This window comes from Toxotes jaculatrix, chromosome 15 (genome assembly GCF_017976425.1).
Source record: "Toxotes jaculatrix isolate fToxJac2 chromosome 15, fToxJac2.pri, whole genome shotgun sequence".
Classification (NCBI taxonomy): Eukaryota; Metazoa; Chordata; class Actinopteri; family Toxotidae; genus Toxotes; species Toxotes jaculatrix.
In genome coordinates this window covers 23,179,941-23,201,916 of record NC_054408.1, presented here as the reverse complement: position 1 = coordinate 23,201,916, position 21,976 = coordinate 23,179,941, and the positions used below count along the sequence as shown (strand labels likewise).

Genomic DNA, 21,976 nt, shown 5'->3' with positions numbered 1-21,976 from the left:
CTCCCCGTCCACATTAACACCACATGCTCCTCTCAGCTCTGAGGCAAATGGATTTAAATTAAAAAGAGCCATCATCTGCAGTCACAAAGTCAATTTCAGCGCGGCCGTGAAAGAGAGACAAGTCAAGCAGAGCAGCTGATCGTGACGAATGTGATGCTCGACTCTCTAATAACTGCTACAGTGAGTCATGTTTGTACATTCCTCTCAGCTTTGCCACTGTGCACAAGACAAGAGCGAAACAAGCAGAGACGAGGGGAGGGACTGCATGGAAAAAGGGTCCATCTTTATTCTCATGTCTCCAGTGTTTCACTAACAGCAGGTGAGTCCACAGATTTGTTGTCGGTGTCGAGCAAAGTCGAGCAAGTCATCAAACAGCTTTAGATTTTTGTTAGTTACTTTGCCATCTACAGTGTAGGACCTAAAATACTTTCACACGTGTCATCACAGTGTCACACGTAAAATCAGTGGCTTGCCCCCTTAATGCTGCCATAAAGAGGAAGTCTACTGCTCAGTATCCTGTCAGATCTAAATATGTTGCTAAAATCAACTGCACATAAAAATAGCTGGAAACAGAATGACAGTTCATCCCCGACAAACACAGAGACAGTGAAACTATGTTCGTTTATCAACTACCATGTCGTCGACAAAGTGTTCCTCAGTGCTGTGTGTTCATGGCATCATTTATTATGTTGTCTTGGTTGTTAAACTCCACACGAGCTCAGTTCTGGAGCGGTAGCTAGGAGGGGATGCTGCAGACGGCTTTGAAACGCTGAGCCCCGTCTATCTGTATTCTCAGCTCAGCCGTTCTCCCTGTTAAATGAACAGGGACGGTGTCAGCAGTAAGGGTGTTAGAGCAGTTCCACCTGCACAGGGGCTGCACTCACTCACACATTCACAAATACAGTAAGATACATCTGCCTTTTTTTTTTTGGAACTATCTTTTCTATTTTATTTGGTTTATTTTTTATAGATTTAGACACTTCAGGGGGGTGCCTCTGAATGCCTGTTTTGCTTTTTGGCTCCACAGATGGACATCTGAGAGCTCCAATGGATGCCTACTTCCTGTAGAGAAAACTCATCCACTCTAGGTTCTGTCCAGCCTGTAACCTCTCCTTTCTCTTCCACACACACACAGAGCAATTCACTCATTCATTCAACATGGACAATATAGTCTAAAAGGAGCTGACACACCCCAACAGAGTGTGATGGAAAGATGAATGCTGAGGCAGGGGGGAAACAGCTCGCTGAAAGGCAGTGATAATCTGATGAAAATGAAGAAGGCTTCTGCTTCACTCATCATCAAAAAAAAATTCTGCTGTCACAGACGATTCTTAAATTTCACCCTGCACCACAAAACTAACAACCACTGAGCTGCTCCAGATCCACAAAACCCCCCTCAGTTCATACCAGTTCATACTGAGACCACAAAGGTCCTGATTTTCATAGTGTATCTGATCACCCTCCTCTTTATTTCCCACTGTGCTCCATGTTAGAGGAAAACAACAAAACCAACGACATGAGCAATGAGAGGATAACGACCCAGCAGTGAACTTTAAAAAAACTAAACTTTCCACATTTTGGCAGCTATTTCTAAATAAAACCAACAATTGTTTGGTTTTTACGCTGTGAATGTATTGTGTTCATAAATGTTTGTCAAAAGGTCAAAGAGGCATCTGGAGACCACAAGGGCAATAACTGAAGTCAAAAGCAAAGCTAGAACAGCGAGGGAGTACTCACCTGAGCCAGAGGATGAGATCATGTTCCCGGATCTTTGGACTTCATCGAATTTATTGAAGATTACATTCAACCTATAAAAGCAGACAGAGCAAGACAAAAAACCATTTTAAACCACAAACAAGTGATGAGTGATGTGAAATAAAAGAAACAAGAAAGAGGGAGTAAAAACAAAGTGTCAGAAAACTGAAGCAGAGAGAATGATGGACAGTAAAAGGACTGTCCATGACTTCTAAGGTGGGAGGCTCTCCCTCTGCTCTGTGCAGCAGGGATGGCCAAGACCAAAATAGACAGCGTCCAAAACTGCCACATAGATGACTAACTGGCATAAGCGCCAGAGAGAGAGGGGGAAGGGAGAGTGATAGTGAAATGCAAAGACATACAGCATATTCCAGTATATTTAAAAAAAAAAAAAAAAAAAAAAAGAATGGACAAAGAGGAGAAAAAAGGTCACAGAAAAGTACAGTATGTAAAATGTGATATTAAAAAAAAACAAATACAGTGAGTGCAAATCTAAGCTATGAAATTCTAGCAGTATTTCATATTGCTTCTCTGAGGGCTGATTAAAGTATAAAGTAACTTCTGCAGACGGAGGAATGAGAAGGAAATGAAGCCCGAGAGAGAAACCTTAGGAAGCTGTACACACCCGGGCCTCCTTCTACTGCAGTTCAGTTCAGCTCAGGTTTGCCTGACAACCAACTTCATATCACACAAATGAAAGTACAGTTTTACAGTGGGCACAGTTTCTTCAAAATGTAATGAATCATACTGACAATGTCAGTTTATATGAATTTTAATTTAAAAACACGATACGGATGTCAGCAAAGGGAAAGAGCAGCTCTAACATCAGCCCTGCATAATGAGGAAACCTCCTCTTAGCAGGATTTTATTTTACTGCAGTGGTGTGTGTGTGTTTTTTTGTTTATGGTTCTGTTTTCATCCTTTCATTTTGGTGTTCTACGGATGTGTTACTTAAAACAGCCACTAGAGGGAGAACTATGTGTGGTATGATGTGGCCTGCTGCCTCTTTGTGTCTGAACATGGGAGGAGATTTTCCTCTCAACCCTGTGCAGCACTGTCCTGTGTATACTGATGTGTGTGTCTGTGTGAGGACGAAACAGTGAGAAATTATGCCAGACAAGAAAAACAGAAAAGGATGGAAGGAGGAGGAGGAGGAGGCAGATACACTGAGACAATCAGCGACAGGTTGTCATACCGTGACTGTGGCAGGCCTTTTTTGCTGAGATCCATCCTCACCCTCTCACCCACATGTCTGTAGATCTCCACCAAGCAGCTCATAGCTCCATCACGTACCTGGTGACCACAGTACCACATAAAATCAGATACAATTTCATACCTTGTGTTTTCTTTACTCTGACTTTGTTAGGAGGCATCTTTTTTTTTGCTTTGCAAAAGATTTATTCGTTTTAGAATTTGATCCTGCTGTTAGAAGGGCTGCTGGCTCAGACTGGTAATACAGTCCTAACAGTAGTGTACTACTTAATTTTTCCACTAGTGGGGAAGGCTGGAGTGTTGAGGCCTGATGCCCTTTTGAGGTCTGAACATGACAGGAAATCTACCCCTCATCAGATACACTGAGACACTTCCCTGATATGAGAAGTGATGCTGATAATTCACAGTGACATGACAACCCTCACAACTGAGAGGCTGTAACCACCTGTCAAGTAAAAGCTATGTTTACATGATGAATGTCTTAGTTATCAAAATTGTATTCCATTAATCTGATATTATTGTTTACCACAAAAGCCCACAGCAGCAATCTTTCACAAACTACTTTGAGGTCTTAAAACCTAAGAATGAGATACATTTCACAACAGTGGCAAAGCATACCTGACTGGTGGGGTCCCCCAACAGGTTACATATGTGGGGAACTATTTTACTGAGGGTCAGGCCTTGAGCTCCATATCTGGAAGACACAAATTAAAATAACTCAACCAAATGAATACATCAATTCAAGGAGATACACAACTGCTTCAGAAAGTGTTCAAAAACCAAGCCATGAAGTCAAAGAAACTCCAGACCAGTTGTGGTGAGGCATGGCTCAGGACAGGGTATAAAGCAATATCTAAAACTTTCAGTGTTCACAGTGAGGTCAATAACTGTGTCAGGAAGAATGGGATAAACTGCCTAAATCCAGATGTTCAAAGCTTGTGCTTACCCGAGAAGACTCAAAGGTATAATTGCCCTCAAAGTGGCTTCTACAAAGTACTGAATCAAGGGTCTGAATTCTTTAGTAATAACAAGAAAAGGGCTGTTTCAAAATGAGACGTCTGCCTTTTAAAAACAGCAACTTCTCAAACAGCTGCTGGCAAGATTAAAGCAAAATATAGCTGCAAGTGGGAGTCAGTGTGGTCCGAGCAGAGTCTTCAACATGCAATGTTCAACTTTTACAACCAAAGCAGTCAAAGTGTGTGAACACAGTTCACAACAAACATGAGGGTGCACACAGGACCAGCAAGTTTTCCTAAAGGAATTCAAACCAGTGACCTTTCTGTCACAGGGCATGAGTCACTGGATCAAGACCATCGGTCTAGACCAGGGGTCACCAACCTTTTTCAAACTGAGAGCTACTTCAAGGGTACTGAGGAATACGAAGGGCTACCAGTTTGATACAAATAACAAAGCTGTACGATTGACCTTTAATTGCATATTAATATTAATCATTAATGATATTCATCTATTAGTTCAAATGGTTTAGTTTCCCAGTGCGGTCCCTTAAAAATGCAAGGTCAAGTATCCACTAAGTGTCCTCCAGCAGCGAGGCGTCTTCCCCTTTGGACTGCATTAGCACATATACTGTGTTGTTTCGCTTTAGAACCGTTTATGATTTTCACAACAGGTGTCATCACGTACTCAAAGCCGGTAACTTTTGCACATATTGCCTGCTCGTAAATGCAGTGGTAATGAAGAAATGTTAGGAAGTCTGTGTCACCTTTACAGTTCGCGATGAAACCTGTATGTCGGCCGGTCATAGCAGGAGGCCCCGTCTATACTGTAGTCGCCCATACCAGCTTTTCCAATGGTACCTTTTCCTCCGCGAAAAACCTCTTCACCGCCTTATAGATGTCAACTCCCCTCGTAGGTGTCTTTAGGAGCTCTTCTCATCAAACAGTAACAGGGTAAGGATCATCAGTTGCGCTGTACTGTTGCTTTTTCTGCCCGCAGTGCGCTGCCCGGTGGGTAGTTAGCATGCTAGCTTTTGTGACGCGTAGTGAAGTGCCTCTCCACATTGTGCCGCTTTGCTGTCGCCACAGTCGCCCCGCAAATGAGACACACACAATTTTCTCTCACAGTAGTAAAAAAAACTCTTCCTCCCATTCACTGTGAAAATAATAAGTTTTCTTCCTTTCTTCTGCCATGTTTTTGGGAGTGGAAACCGCATTCAGCTCCGAGTCTTTGCAGCGCCCGCTAGCTTATCTCAACAAACGCGGAGGTTTGTCATGCGCACAACACTGACCTTTGAACCAGACGGGATCAGAGTTCATGTGTATTGAACATTTTTATTTTTAAAAATGCTCATTTAAAAAAAATTCGGAAGTATCCTGATGAATTAAAATATTTATTTTTATAGATACTTATATTAAAATTTTAGACTGAACTCATTGGTGGCTAGTGATATTTTTAGAACAGGCCAGCGGGCTACTCACGTGGTCCCTGCCGACGATCTGGTGCCCGCGGGCATCCTGTTGGTGACCCCTGGTCTAGACAGCTTACACTGACTCGGACATGTTGTTTGCACACTACATATTATGCTAAAACATTTACTGTCACTGTGTTTCAAACAGATCTCAAACCTTTTCCACACATTTCATCTACAGATTTTAAAAATTCTGTGACCCAGCTTTGGTAGCCTTTGTACAAAAACTTTAGGAGAACTGAGAATTAACTTAATCATGCAAACTTGCAGAGTGACCGACTTCATAATGGACCACTGGTTGCAGCAAAGTAAAGTTTCATCACATATTTCAAGATGTGTTTTGAAAAAATAAAGTTTCTAAAAAAAAAACTTCTGATGGTTTTTGGTTATCCATTGTAATTCTGAATGCTGTGTGTCAAACATTTAGAAAACTTTCTCATAAACCATAATGAATCCTTTACATTTTACAAGAATTACATATCACAGACAGGAGAAAACAGAAATTAGGGGTATTCTTCTCTCTTTAGCAACACAACCAATACAACAGAAATGAAAGGGAGGTACATGACTCACGTGTTCAGTGTGGCAATGAGGCAAAGGCACACTCCTTCTCTGGTCCTGTTGTTCTTATGTTTAAAGCCTCCCAGCATCCTGTCCCATACATACTGCAACAAGACGTCAAAAAAAATTATAGTCTGACCAATACTGCATTTGTTTGAAAGCTGATACTGATTTTGACAATCCTGATACGTGTCCCTTGGGTTTGTGTTTTTTAAAGGACTGTGACCTAAATATACATACACAGCTTTACATTTTACAGTGTAACACTAATCTTGTCAGTGCTCTCTGGTGGGCAGACTTATGTAATGTTGACCCTGTTTCTAAATGACTTCGAACCTAGTTTGGTATTCCTGTGCTACAACTTCTTGCTTCTAACTTATCAGCTGATATATACACGGATGCATGGCCAAGTGATTGAATCCATATCATTTTTATCATGCCTTGCACAAATTACTGTAGAAAAGGTACTTGGAAAAGAACTGGCTATCTGAAAGGCTAAGATATCAGCTCCATTTGCTGATATCATTGGTGGTAATTCTATAGCTATTGTTAAACCCAGCTGTATTAAAGCCATGGATGTATTAAAGTGAGCTATCAGCTTACAGAGGTGGGTTGTGTTGGATCAAGATGTCAAAGATTTGAGAATCAAATTAGTGACAACAGCTCAGCAGTGAGTTTTACCATATAGAAACAGAAAAGGCAACAATTGAACTACAGGACTCTTGGACTAAAACTGTGCAATTAAGGTTCCTCAGATGAAGAGCAACACATAAAAGGACTAAGCAGCATATCTGCATTTATCATCATTAGAATTAATTCAGACTGTGTGCTGAAACCCTAAACTCATGGAAAACATGACCTCTCTCAGAAAAGCCTATATGTGTGTGTTTGAGTTTGAGTATGCGTTGGTACCTGTGGGGTGGCGGCTTGTTCCATGATCTTGAGCAGCAGTGTTTGGTCTTGGTCTCGGACTTGGTCTTTGGCATCTCCCAGACGATCAATAAGGCTGGGCAGAACTGAGGGGAAGAGGACAGAGAGAAACACTTATACAGACAGGCGAAGAAAACTGAATGAAAACTGACATTAGTAAGGTCTTAGTAAGGTGTTGTGAAACTATGTGCCACCAGGACAGCTCCTCTGATGATGGTGGTGGAGAATGCTGGTCTAACATCTCCCATAGGTGTCCAAGGTGAGATTTGGTGACTGTGAAGGCCACATGAGGGCACATGATTTACATTCACCCTGGAAGAGACCCCTCCCATCAGGACAGAAGTGTTTCATCATAGGATAAAAGTGATCACTCACAACAACTTTGTACTGATTTGCAGTGAAACTTTCCCACTAAGGGGACAAGTGGACCCAGACAATGCCAGTAAACTAAACTATTAATCCCAGCCATTAAAAAGAGCTTTATTTGTTTTTAGCCAAAGCCCAAGAAGAATGCAGTCTGCTGATCCTGTTCTCTGATCCGATCTAACCCATAACCCTAATTACATACGGTCAAATATCCTGAAAATACAACTACTGTAAGATGACACAGTTTTTAATTATTTAATGTTTTAGTGATATTGTGCAGATTGTGCAGATAGATAGACAGACAGATAGACAGATAGACAGATAGACAGATAGATAGATAGATAGATACAAGATTCATCCACAAAAACAAAAACATGATTGGGAGAGGAGACAGAATCTGAAATGTAAAGTAATTTATTCTTATTTAAACTAAGTACAGAAGAAAGAGCAGATGGTGGCCAGCAAACAACAAGGTAAAACTGAGGTGAGAACAGTCATCGTTAAACATACCCAGGACAACAGAATCATTTAAATTTGGAGAAAGAAGAATCACTGAATCAATCTCATCAAATCTTCTTGATGAGAAAGCTGAGGCAAGAAGCATTTGGCTCCATTTAGACAAATATGATAAGGTACAGTGAAGGCAGATACAACAACACAGACACCACAAAAAAAAAAGAAGAGAGGAGTCTTACCTGTTCCCACCTGGGCCCTGAATCGCTCCTGTAACCTTGTCACTAAGGCAGATAAGAGGTCCAAGCCGAGCAGAGCCACCTAGTGGAGACACAATATATATAAAATAAAATTAGATCTAAATGTTTTAAATGAACATTTCTTCAAAATTAACTATATTAGTCTTAAAAATTTAGTAGATAAAATACATAATCACAAATCAAAGGATCAACAACTGTTACAACCCTGGAAAAGCCCAGTTTGAAGGCTGTTTTCAAAAGAGTCTGTTGCAAAGGATTATGGGTAACCTGAACATTTGTATATTTTTAAGCTTTTGTTGTGCTTATGAATGAAATTGGCCTCCTTTTACCTTCCCAACATAAAATATATCACCTTTCTCATTTTATTTGCAACTTCAGTAGCAAATAAAATACATTTTCACTGTTGCACCATGACTGTACACCCTCTGTCCACACATTGATATAAATACACAGACCGCTCCCCCAACCATCTTTCCTTGTCATGGAGAGCAAAAGTTACTCAATGAACGTCTAGTGAGAGTAGCCCTGCTAACACCATAACAACACTCATGCACCACCTGGGCTCCTGTCCAGACCATGGTGCAATTTTTGGAAACTCTAAATATGTTTAAGAAAATGAACAGTTAATAAGTGAATATAACTGCACTGCCCTCTGCTGGCATCTTAGATTACCAACAATGGGGATGCAGCACAATACATTACATAAACATATATAATAAATATGCTATTTATAATCTCAGGTGACACAAAAAGCTCATTTTCAGCCAGATTAACATAGGATTAACAGCCACATGCAACTTTATTCTTCTCTGTGCTGGACCTTTCTACTCAGGAGTCTACTGTCATCTGCTCATTTCGATTTTACGCCACTGCATATTTTTCTTGCCTTCTCCCACTGGGGGAACAGGTAGCGAGCGTCGAGGGCCTGGCAGAGGACCTGGTGTCTACAGGCCTAATCCTCAGATCAGTCCCTTTGTTCTTCAACTGGAGGGAATTACAGTAATTAGACTGATGACAGGGCCCAAACAAAGAGTGGATGAGAGCTGTGAGAGGGATCGGTGGTATTTTAACAATGGTGTTAAAACCTCCACAGAAACTCCACCTCTCAGTTTGAAACCCTAACCTCAGATCTAGGTTCAGCTCTTCTCTGGTACAGTCGATGCAGGAGGTCTGTCTAACCTTTCTGAGTGTGACAACTGGACGTAAACACTCTCTTTTTGTTGCTCCCTCTCTGAACTCAGGGAAGTTGAGTCACAAAGGGACCATGGCAACAACTGCACCCTGTGTCTGAGTGTGAGTTCAGCAGAAGACAGACAAAGGAAAAACAGTCCAGTCCAGTTCTGTACAAATGAGGACAGACAGGCTCCTCCTCTTTGCAGACAGATGGCCAACTCTATTTTCCTGTCGTCCACATTTGGACCCCCCAAAAAACACACACGCAAGCACACACACACACACACACACACACACACGACCCCCCTCAAGGCTCTGGAGTGCAAATCTCACAGACATCATCCCATCCCAATTCCTAAATCCTCCTACCCCAACATGCTCAGCACTCATTTCTACTCCTCCTCTAGTCTGGGATATTTTTGTTCACAACTCTGTATGAGCAGATACTAGAAATTAAATAACATCAATCCAACCTGGAGGGAAAATCCTTACCTGGATATCCCTACATTCACCTTTACCCTTTGAAATATGTGATGGAGAGTCACTTTGAGCTCTGTGGCCAGGTTTGTAGTAAAAAGGCTATTAACACGTGGTATATGAAGAATATGAGACAGCAAACTCAAGGCTGCATGAATAAATAAAAAGAAAAACACATCTAGCGCTGCATTAAAACCAAAGCATGCAGCTGCACTGGTGGATAATGCATTTACTTATCAGATGTGAAAACACTGTACACCTGTTTATAATACTCCCAGACAGTATTTTATAACTCTGGAAAGTTATCATGGCAGCAACTACTTCATCTTTTGTTGTGACAAAGGAACACAGTAGAAATACTAATTCCTGTGGGGCTAATGTTGGTCTGAGCACAGCCTTAGTCTTCAGCCTCAGTTTTGGGACCACCATCTAGGCTTCACCTCTAAATTATCAGTAAAATCTTCAAATCTATGTCCAACCTCAAGGGCAAACTGCAAATATTTGAGGATATGATCTCTTTGCTTTGTACAGTACCAGTTAAAAGTCAGCAAATAAAAGCTTGCTTGACAAATACGTAAAAGCTGACAAAGTCAACATGGTGAGGTAAAGCTGTGTTTCCCTGACAGCTAGGTACATAGTTTGAATGGTAAATGTTTTTGCAGGACAGAAAACCACAACACCCAGACTAATCACGATCCAACCCGCTATAAAAATGACATATCTTTCAGCCTTGAAACTTCAGACATTTTCTAAAAGGGAACAAGTCGCCTCTTGCCTTTTAGCCGGTCTGTGGCTTTTGGGTATGTATGAACCGAGCACTGAATTTACATGTCCAGCTCAAACAGCCCACTCGGGCAGTTATTCTGTGTGTATTCGTGTTTGTGGAAGAATCTGCACAAGCACTTTTGTTTAATCTCAACATTCCTTATCTCCCTGTTTCCCATTTTCACTGGAAAACCTGCAGGTTTCCAGTGAAAATGACTGACATCCCGCTGCGTCTTGTCTTTTTGTGGCTGCATGGCTGACTGCACCAATCAATCGTGAAAATATGACGGTGAAATGAAAACTGATAAGTATTAACTTTGTTACAGGAGACAAAAGACGCCCATTTTCCAGTGTTGACCACAGGAACCACAGAAATCACGTGGAAGGAAAGACAGATTTAACAGATTTGAGATTTGATGAACTTGCAGAGGTGAATGTTTATTCCAGAAAAGTATTCTTGGATCTCAGGGACCAACCTCTGTTCAAACTAACCCGCTAACATCAGACCCCCTACACTTGAACACATGTGCCTCTTCCTGAGAACTGCTGGGGGAAAAAACGCGCAGCAGACCACAGCCTCCATCTGTCTCTGATGTGAATGAGCCTTTAAATTAAATCAAGGATTTCTCTCTCGTCTCTTCCCTCACTACCAAGCCTGTCATCTCATTACCAGTGGAAACAGCAGACACATGCGTGCACACACACACACACACACTGGGTTATACACAGACCAACGCGCACATGAAGAGTACAAAGAGAAAGGAAAGCACGCATACAGAAAAATACAGTGATTTCCTCTAAAGTCAAGAGAACAGCTGGGTATGTCGTCCTTTTCCACAGGGAGTGGAGCTACACACAGACACAGACACACACACACACACACACACACACACACACACACTGCTGCCTCTGTCTCATACTAAGCTAGCAAAAAGACATCCAGAACTGTTCTTGTATTTAAAAGCAAATTCAAAAGTATGCAGAAGAATTCAAACTGTGCGAGGCAGCTCTCTTTCTCTCCTCCACGAGTCCATGACACACAAACACCAAAGCTGCAGTTTATTGCAAAGTGCTTTGTAATTATGCAGCATACCTGGCTCTCCATCCTCCTGCTGCATCATACTAACCGGATTCTGATGCCTCAGACGTTTCCATAAAACCTAGGGCTCTGTCTCGACCAGGTCGATTTTCCGAAGTCCAACTGAAATTACACTGTAGCTGTAACTGTAATTCACAAGCGCACAATAACTCACTCCTGCTCCCTGTGTGTAGCTGTTCTGCAGAAACAGGACCAAATAATTCAGCATCTAAAACTGACAGATGCTGACACCCAAAGACATGCCTATGTTTGCAGATAAGAGGAATTAGCTAGAAAGCTAATATGTGTCTGTGTCGCAGGTCACTGTTTGTACTTGTAACTCTCATGGAAAGGATATAACAGCAACTGTTGATGTTTTATGCAAATATAGTTTAAAATGAAAAAATCTGATTGCCTGCATGCAAATGATGCTTCCGCATGCAGACCGGTTATAGCACTAACAGGGGTCAAGGGTCAGGAAACACAAAAATATCACGTATACTGTAAATTTCTCATTTTTAGGTTCTCATTTGATCTCAAATGAGAACAAAGGACAACAACAAATTTAATTATTGTTCATCAATTGACAATTTGAAAAAAAAAAAACATTACTTGAAAAGTATAAAAACTTCTCATGCACTCTTCTAGCGTGCAACCCCTGCAGTTACCCACCACCATCTACCGCTTGTCATCGAACAGCTGCGTGACTATTTGGAGTGAACTGACCTTTTTCACAGTTGACATTTCGGTATGTCACAGCAGGAATAAGCACAGGTGGAATTAATAAGAGCTGGCTCAAGGGCTTTTGTATCGTGGATGCACATTCACTGTCATGATTTACTGGCTCACTTATGAGAACTGAATCATTGTTAATGACATTTATTTTACCTGCGCTTCTCCTGCTAAGACAACTCAAAATGTCTGCTGTGAAAAGGTCCATTACAGCACTCTTGCTTCAGGACAGGCTGACAATACACAAACTGTTGCAAGAGGGAAGAGTTCTCAAATGAACTTATCATCATTTTCGCTGTTAACTAATGAAAACGGTGTAATGATATCAAATCAAACAATCTAGTGAAAGCTCCAGCAATGCTATTACTGTGCTCTTCCACAGACACACGGTGGAAGCTAACCCAGTTTAACCACAGCCTTTTACAGACTGGGCTGGGCACATCCAAACAATTTCTAACACGCACTGCATCCTCTAACAGTAACAGGATGAGTAATTCTGATGTTATGCCAGCATTTGGAGACAGCAGCAGCGGTGTTATCATATTCCTGAGGTGTGATTAGCCAGAAGTCACCGCACAGTGACTCAGCTCCACTCAGCAGAGCTCAGGACCCCGAGCTCGGTGGCCACTGGATGATGGAACGTGCAGTAAACACTCCTTATGGAAAAGATTCGACAGCGTTAACACAGGTTACACCAGGACGCGTACAGACACACAGATAAATATAGCACAAACAGTTCCAGATGCACACAAATACACAAAATGCACACACACAAACAAACACATCAGTCTTTTACAGTTCACTTCCTCCAGAGACGACGCTTCATGCCTGACTGGCTGCAGTGAAAACACTGAAACAAGATCATCCTCCTCCAGACATACTGCTACTGATACTAATGCATGTCTGTCTGTCTGTCTCTCTCTCTCTCTCCTACTCTCATTTAAGTTCAAATAAATTCTATTTAACAATTTTCAAGCTTTATTAGCATGAACGTATACAAAGACTTTGGAGGGTGATAATAACCACATCAGATTTTAGGGTAATGTCTGTGGCTCTGTCCTGCTCATTACTGGATTTGGCAAAGTTTACCCAAGATGATTTTTACCAAACTCATGGGTTTGTCCTCAAAGCCTTTGTTAAACATACTGTTTGAAAACACTCACGATGAAGTATTTAACTAACTTTTGTGCTGCTTATCCAAGTGTCTTTTTCTATGTTAAGCATCTGAACAGGCGTAGTACATTCTTCTTTATCATGCTGTCATACCACGTTATGGTAAATTAGCAGGGATAACTTTTACTAGCCCTGGCGTGCAACACAAAAATAATGCTGCTCCTTTGTACTCATGCCATGCATCAATTATCAATTTTCAACGGTGCTGACTTTTTGCCTGCGGCCTATTAGCTTCAGTCTTTCATCATCATTACATAGCACTGAGTTAGTGTTATATCCCAAATTCAGCAAACAAATGAATATTAGGAACCTCGACTGAGTTCAAGAAGTCAGACCTTTCAACCAACTTAAGCAGATCAAGTTATGTGGTTGATGCAGCTGATAAAAGTGCAAGTGATGAGCAGAATAAAATTGAAAAACTGCTTGGGTCTACTTTTTAAATAAAGGACCAATTGCTTCAAAAATGACAACAACAACAAATCAGAGGTCTCATCTGCTGGTATTTGGGTATATATGCATCTGAATTATGTGCCAGTTCTTGACAGGTGTGGCTACAGCATCTAAAAGCATGGGGCTTCATGAAGGGTCAGCCGGGTTGAGACCTGGTGACTGTGAAGGCCACAGCATATGATTTATTTTCATACACAAACCATTAGCATCTGTACTCCATGTGTCTACACTGACATATTCATTTGTCATCCATAAATATCAACCATTATCTAAACACACATACAGTCACACAGCATCTGTGGGCTGTTGAAGATTTCCTGAGCTTGTATGGTGTGTTAGCAAACACACCACTGAAAGGCAAGGTGGCTGTAGGAAGGTGAACGTTTTTGTTTTAACTATGACACTTCACAAACTCTAAATATACTCATTGTGCTACACATTTAAGCTCTACAGGTAAATAATACACACAACAGACCCCAAACCCAGAACTCATACATAACCATCAATACAGTCTCTCCTGGTGGCTGAACACAACACAGCTGCGGGGAATGTCACCCAGACTGGATAACAGTTTAAAGAGAGGAATCCACATACCCATACATGTACACACAGTGTGACACACACACACACACAGTGAAATCACAGCTCTATCATTACCTTCATCTGATAACAGTAGGAAACAAATATTGCAGCTACAGCACATAGTTGTTTCTGAGCAGAGGAAAAGTTGCAGGCTTAAAAGACAGCAAAAGAAAGAAAGAAGCTGGTGGGAGGTGAGGTGATATCCATCCAATACATAATAACATCATTTAGGATAAAACTTTTCAACTTAATTCTGTGTGTTTATTTACAAGTTTGCAAGATTTTGGGAATAACAAAGGAGACAAGCTCAGATTCTTCCCAAAGGGGCTGGAAGACAAGTAGACAGACTAGACCAGAACTGCCAAAAATATCCCCAGATCTGGCTGGCAGTTAGTGTTACATTGGCAACCTCTGAGTAGTAACACTTTTTTTTTTCCCCCTGCAAGACCAGAGTCTTTGGTGAGAAACTGACAGATAAATACAGAGAGACAGAGTCTCAGACGCAGTAGCTGTAGCCTGACCCGAAGCCACCAGATTCCAGCCAGAGGTCCTATTCTAAAAAATGTTTTCTTTTTGGATGGTAGAAATGAAGAAGAGCCTGAAATCCACTGGACAATGTACACAAGAAAACAGAACTCAGGCACACGTTCTTTAACCCAAGACTCCAGCTGTGTCCTAGAGGTAGAGATGGGGCCTACCACGGGACAGGCCGTGACGTGGGCTGAGGTGCTCATGAGTCCCATTTGCCACGGGCGGACGACTAAAAACAGCAGCAGCAAAACCAGGCAGTGACTGACCACGCTCAAGAGAAGACACACTGCAAAAGTTTGTTGATAAACTGCTGCTGTAGCCTTTGGTGTGTTTTAAACAGCGAGCACGCACACACACGTGCACACAGACACACAGACTAACAGGGGTTGAGTAGGGAGAGCAGAGGGAGTCTGGGCCACCGAGGACACTGTGACCGCTGTTCACCGCTTTCTCTCACACTCGCAAACGAACACTTGTGCACACACACACACACACACACACACACACAAACATTAAAAGCTTTATCTGAATCCACTTATTTCATATTTACATAATATTCAAACAGCGCAGCAGTACTATAAGGACGTTTGACATTCAGGGATCCTAAAATAAACACTTTGCAAGCAGGTTCCAGACACCTGAACTGAGCTGTGGTTGATGTTTGGTGCATTTATTTTTTGGACTCTAGCACACAAAGATGGAGTCTGAGGGTGTCATGCACACACTGCCATGACACCTGCTAGACAGGATAGAGGAGGACATCACTCTCGGGAGACAACGGTCAAAATGAAAGTGGCAGCAAACTAACGTGACAACTAAAAACAACCGGACATGAAGGCAGAGAGACGGCTGACTCAGGATGTCATGGTGGGACTAGTCATGGGCAACAACACAGGAGTGGAGGGTGGTGGTTTGTCTGGGACCGGTAAAGGTTAATTATTATGCTTTATGTCTAATTTGACATATCTTTCCCATATTGTGGTATTGCCCAGCCAGAAATATCAGATTACAGAGCAGATGAAACTTCCATCCAGCTCAGCATCACTGTATAATTCAGGGCCATTTCCTTAATAGCTGCTCTGAATACCACACTCCTTGTTTGAAGAGAGTCCAGTGGCCTTTCTGAACACTGCAGCTTCTCCTTATCACTTCATTACCATACAGGTCACCCTGCATTATACTCAGAGCTGACAGGGAACTAGAGCGAGTGCCTTAATTATGAAAACCGAGTCCAAACTAATCATGAACAAAGACGGTCCTTATTGTAAGGAAGTGCTGTGGCACTGGTGTGGCAACTTGCCGGAGTCATGTAGCCGGTTTGCAGGCGACAGCCTGAGGCTTTGCTTGGAGGAAACGCTCTGCCTGTGAAGAGGATATTCTTTGCTGCATTTCAGAAATCATACCACCCATTGTACATTGTATAGAAAATGATTTGAGATGGTTAAATCACCTTAGGAGAATCAAATCACTGTTCACACGTTTGCCTCAAACATTTAACAAAGCCTCTCTCTTCCTCTCTCAGCCCACCCTGTCGAGGCAGACGGCCGCCCACCATGAGCCAGGTTGTGTTCTAGGTTTCTGCCTGTTAAAAGGGTGGAAACTGTCACTAAGTGCTTGCTCTTTGGGGAAATGTTGTCTCTGACATCTGGTCTCTGTAAATAATATTACAAAAAGTGCAGTCTAGTGCGGTCTATATGAAAAGTACCTTGAGATCATTTCTGTTATGATTCGGTGCTACATAAATAAAATCAACTTGACTTCACATCTCTTTTAAGTTTAAACCATCTGTTGTGTTTCCATTGTTTCAGACTAGGATTACTTATGAGAAGGTTGGTTCGGGGACAGTGTGGGAGGATGACTGACAGACTGTGATGAGCACCGGTTGTCAGTGCGATTACCTTTTAATGTGCTAAAGTGAAGCTACATTTTTATGGACGGCCACAGCTACAAGAAGACTTTTACAAATATTCATAAGGGAGATAAGCACATAACCACAGTATGATGCCACTCAACAGGTCACTAAGGCTCACGTTTTCAAACATAGGACTTACTAAGTCAGCCTTTAAGTCAGAAAAAATGACACAATCAAGGCAGCATTCAGCAATAAAAAAAAAATGTGTTATTGCACCCCTGCAGTGTTTCCACTTTGCATTGTTTAGGAATAAGAAACATAAGAAGGGAGCAGGAAGTCAAACTAGACGTCTTAAACATGAGCATCTCAAACAGAAAGAGGCCACAGCTGTCTCTCACTTTTTCCCCAAAATCCTTTCCTACCAATTTGCCTTGTGTGAGGTATCATGGAGGATCTTTTATTTAAGTATACACGTTAACAGGATTTCTCTCTTATTATCCACTCATCAAAAAATCATTGTGTTCAATCTGTGGGGTCCAGACTGTTAAATACTAATGAGATGATCTGAATCAAATCAATAGATCGATGTGGTTTACTGGTGATGGAAGCAACCTGGAGACTGAAATGACTGCACTGGCTTCATTTAGCTGACAGAGTTAGTGCAGTACTACAGTATACTACACTAACTACTGACATAATAGTATAGGTTTACTCTCCACACAGTTTTCATTTGAGCATGAATTTTGCAGTTTTGAACAGAGCGATCTCTGTGAACGGCTAGCTACCATGCTAGCAAACTGCTAGTTAATGTGTAACAGGTTATTTCTATGGTATGCTGTGTTCACTGACCTCCCCGGTGCCTCACAGCACATTCCCGTTAATGTGAGGGCAGCCAGGACATTTCTGTACTGTACACTACACTCTGTTGTCCATGACACAGCACACTTTCACAGCGCTCACTCTGGACCATGACAGAGCACATTAGCCGTGCACTCCGCTCCGTAGCTTCCTTCCTGGGCTCTGCTGATTCAGCAGAACAAATGGCCTGAACTGATAACAGGATACGGGTGTTAGTGCTCCACTGGGCTGACATGGAATATGACATGAGAGAGAGGAGATGATCAAAGGAAAACGGACTGGGAGGAAAAACTCCTTACAATTTCGAAGGCGTAATCCCAGGATTATACCAAGTATCACAGGGGTGTTTCACACATTCCTCTGAGGGTCATATGCACCTATGTAGTTCCCAAGAGGAGCTGGAGCACGTGAACAGCAGGCCGGTGACACTCAGCAACACTGATGTACAAATCTGTGACTCTTCATGCACTGCTAGGACAAAAGACATTGTTTAATATAAAGTCTAAACACATCTGGATCTTTCCAGCTGCCTGAGACACTCAGGCCCAGGGGAAAACACTAGGACCATATTAGACCGACAACAGTAGTGTTCAACATGGCTCAATTTTTGGTTAATTACATACATATTCCTAGAGGATTACTTTGTAACTTTAACAGTTACATCTTGTGATAATCAACAAATATAAAATGGTTGCTGCTGTGATAGTTGTAAAACCATGTATCGAAGTATCATAAACCGCTGTGCAGAGGTTGCCTGGCCTGGCTTCACTGATACCTGAACCAGCAGGCCCAGACCAGCATCTATAGCATGTCAGTCTATCCTCTGGTGGGAGAGAAGACTGGATACTTTGTCCTACACAACATGGCTCTGTAATGTTTTTGTGAAACAGGAAGCAAATCAAACAACAGCTGTCTCTGAGCTCGGTTTTTGTTTATATGGGTTTCATTTCATTTCAGCTAATGTGTTTTCCATCATATTGCCTCATAACAGAGTGACTACCTTTTACATGGCAGTCCAGACTAAGGGCCGGTCCACTGCATGAACTGCCCTCATCAGGAAAGACCTGTTTTCGGCTTTACTAAATATCACCTTCAAGGTGTCAGCTTGCTGCTGTTGATAACATGCATCCGTTAGCAGTGTTGTGCCCTGTTCAGGATCTGTTTATAGTGTTAGAATCTGCAGAAAGGTAGGTACATCCAAGAATTACAGTCCGGTCTAACAGGTAATAAGCGGCGGACTAGTCAGTGTTGTATTGATGAGTTGACTGTCAACCTCATTGCTCAGGGAGGGGGACAAACCAGTGTCTCTGCTGCTGGGGCGGGGCTGACTGGGTGCTGCTCGACTCGATGACATAATCCAGTTGCTTAAGGAGAGGCTGACATAAAGGACAATGCTGTCATGTGCCTGGTTGCAACACAACCGAGTTACTGTGTTACACGGTCCAACGCTGGAGGAAAGGAAGCTGCAGTGACAACATCATCAAGTCTCAGCTCACTGACAGGTTGCTGAAACAACAACATCAAGCGGCATGTCAGAGGGAGGCCCTCTGAGGGACTGGGATAAAGAGATAACTAAGGCTAGCAGGATACAGACCGTTTCCCATTGAATAATTTCACCACAGTGGACGGTGGGTGTCAATCCAGTTTGAACCTATGCTTGACCACAGTTTAGCCACAGAGTTTAATTTAGTGCAGGGTGGATTTCCACGCAGAAAAGCGGACTCTCTCGTATGCCTGTTTTCTAAGCCAACAGAGTTTTAAGAGCATAACTGACCAAAATATGAGCTGCGTGCTGTCTGTGAGTTGTGCAACTCACTTCACATGAGGGGGATTCAGAGTGTAGACAGAACGACGCGGCACTCAAGCAGCGAAAGAGCTGAGGGGTAGGAGAGTTCAAAGATGGTAAAAAATCAAGAGGTGGAGAGAGGGAGAATGTGTGTTTACGGCGTTCAGAGGATCAGGGTTTTCTCCGGGGTCCGCCTGGAAACGTGCATCCAAGAACATACAGTCACAGGAACGACAAAAAAAGGTTTATCCTGCAGACAAAATGCCTTCACGCAGAGAGCGGTATGCTATAAACACTCTGATGTTCACAAAATGGAGTTCAGCGGAGATGTACACACACACACAGACACACACACAATCAGGTCCAGTGTTCTGAGGAGAACAAAACACAAACTCACACTGATGCTCAGCTGATCGGTCCCTGCAGGTTCTTTCAAACGCACAAAAAGACACAGCTGTGACAAGTTCGAAAGGGCCTCTGCTCTCACAGCTATAATGTGCTGTGACTTCCTGCTGCAGGGAGAGGGAGGTGGTCCGACTACAGCAGGGCCACGAGGATAACATGCGTACGTGAGTGACCTATGTGAGTACAGCATAGCTTCAGGTGTGATCGCGGCTTTGCGTGGTACTTCACCTGATGGACCTCCGTATAAGACACAGTGAGAAAATGATCCTTGCTCTACTTGCTTACAAACAAAATCTTTCACACTCAATTAGCCCTTTCATCACACTACGTATTGTAACCTATCACATTAGATAGTTCATCCACTGGGGAGACAGTCTCTACCATCTCTGCCATTAGGTACCAATTCATATGGATATGAGCATCGGTCTAGACTGTGGTTTTCCCTCACTTCATTATATTTTTCTAGGCTGGAAAGTCCTGGCTATCAGATGTCCACATCCATCTTCTTGTACCCATAATGCCTTGCTTTTTTGGCTCACACAGGCCAGCACAAGCAAACTAAGCTCTGGGCCATTTTTTGTACTTTCCTACAGTCATTCTCATTTTCCCCCTTCATGGAGATTTTCTTGCTTTAATTCCAACTGATCTAACAACACAAATAAAGTCTTTAGAGTGTGTTGAATATTTTATTATTATCCTGAGATTTGTCAGCAGGACCAGCTGTACAAAACTGACCCGGTTTATAATTAACTCTTATTCTTAAGTTTGCAATTAAGTCTGATTTCATGCGACTCTATCAAAGCCCTAGTTGTTTTGCTTTAAATGTTATTATAAGATCTTTGATTCAGTGAGTTTAGAAAGATCTGTATCTTCAGATTAAAGGACTAAAAAAACAGTAAAGATCAGTAGGTGTGTGTTACCAACTGGACACTGGAAACTTCTTCTGATTTAGGTTGAGCCATCAAGTGTTAAGAGTCCAATATATACACACTAACTACATCTGTAAATGCTGCCTATGTACAATACCAAGGAGCACGTTGATGCATAACCACAAGGACACACTGTCAACTACTGTAGCCATCTATCAGTCTGCAAACAGAGTCATCAGTCATGTCAGGATTCCTGGCCCCTCGTTCAGCTCTCATTGTGCTGTAATGAGCGAGTCAACTGGCAGAAGCAGACTGACCAACCTGAGCAGAGTCAGTGGTCTATGTCCTCTCTTAATCTGCCAGACAGTTGTGCTCATGAACTGCCAACCGACTGCTGCCAAATAGAGCTTTAAATTCATTTTACATTGAGAGGATTTAGGGATTGATTGATTTGTTGACTAAATTAAAAAATACATTAGTGTATAAAACATTTGCTGGAAAGAAAAAAAACAAAACAAAACAGATGACACGCAGCATATGACAAGCAGAGACCTGATAAAAAAATGTGCCACTGAGACGTGCAGGGAAATTCTAGCTTAACTGAGGAAAAAAAAAAAAAACAGGAAAAAAGCCTTGAGTTGAGCAGATTAAATAAAACAGCAGATTATGACTGGGGTCAGTGTCGCAGCGTCCCACCACTGGACAGAATTTCACTGGCAGTGATGGGAAGGAGATCATCAGGACGTGGGGATTTACTACTGCTGCTGCTGTTGGTGACAATGATGGTGGCAGTGGTGGTGACAACACAAAGGCTTCGTCTACAGTAGAGACTGCACTCAGTGAGAGAGGTAACAAAGGTAACAGAGGAGGTGGACGTTTAAAATAGGACAGGATGTGAAGGAGAAAGCACAGAACAGTATGTGTGGGAAGAAATAAGTGAGTAAGAATAGCCGAACTTATAAAAAACAAAAGAAGAAGAAAAAGGAGCATAGACAGAAAGATAAAAAGGAGTGAAGCAGGACAGCAAATAGAGGAAAGGGCCTGATGGTATGGATCCAAGTGCTGGGCACTTTAAAACACTGGCTCCATCACTACACAGTCTGCACTACTCCTCCTCCTCCTCCTCCTCTTCTCTGATGCTCCCTCTCTATCCGTTGCTGCGTCAGTTACATCATGGCGCAGCCCTGTTGCCAAGCTGGCTCCACTGTCGTTGGACGTACACACACACACACACAAACACGTCCAGCTCTGTACTTTGCACCTCTGCTCCTGCAGCCCTGCAC

The 21,976-nt window shown here is 42.3% G+C and overlaps 1 protein-coding gene and 1 non-coding gene across 12 annotated transcripts in view; one reads left to right on the top strand and one right to left on the bottom strand.

The window, feature by feature from the left end:
* The window catches only part of clasp1a (cytoplasmic linker associated protein 1a), an 80,831-nt gene that overhangs the window by 48,172 nt on the left and 10,683 nt on the right, over positions 1–21,976 (bottom strand). For all 11 annotated transcript variants that reach the window (XM_041056690.1, XM_041056693.1, XM_041056691.1 and 8 more), the window contains exons 3-8: positions 7,945–8,023; positions 6,866–6,969; positions 5,966–6,057; positions 3,586–3,661; positions 2,951–3,048; positions 1,738–1,808 (exon numbers count right to left, since the gene is read on the bottom strand). In XM_041056690.1, the coding sequence (XP_040912624.1) occupies positions 1,738–1,808; positions 2,951–3,048; positions 3,586–3,661; positions 5,966–6,057; positions 6,866–6,969; positions 7,945–8,023 (520 nt within the window). The remainder of the gene's footprint in view (positions 1–1,737; positions 1,809–2,950; positions 3,049–3,585; positions 3,662–5,965; positions 6,058–6,865; positions 6,970–7,944; positions 8,024–21,976) is intronic.
* On the top strand, positions 8,432–8,558 carry LOC121194976. The gene has a single exon (XR_005895425.1). It is a non-coding gene; the product is annotated as a U4atac minor spliceosomal RNA (small nuclear RNA).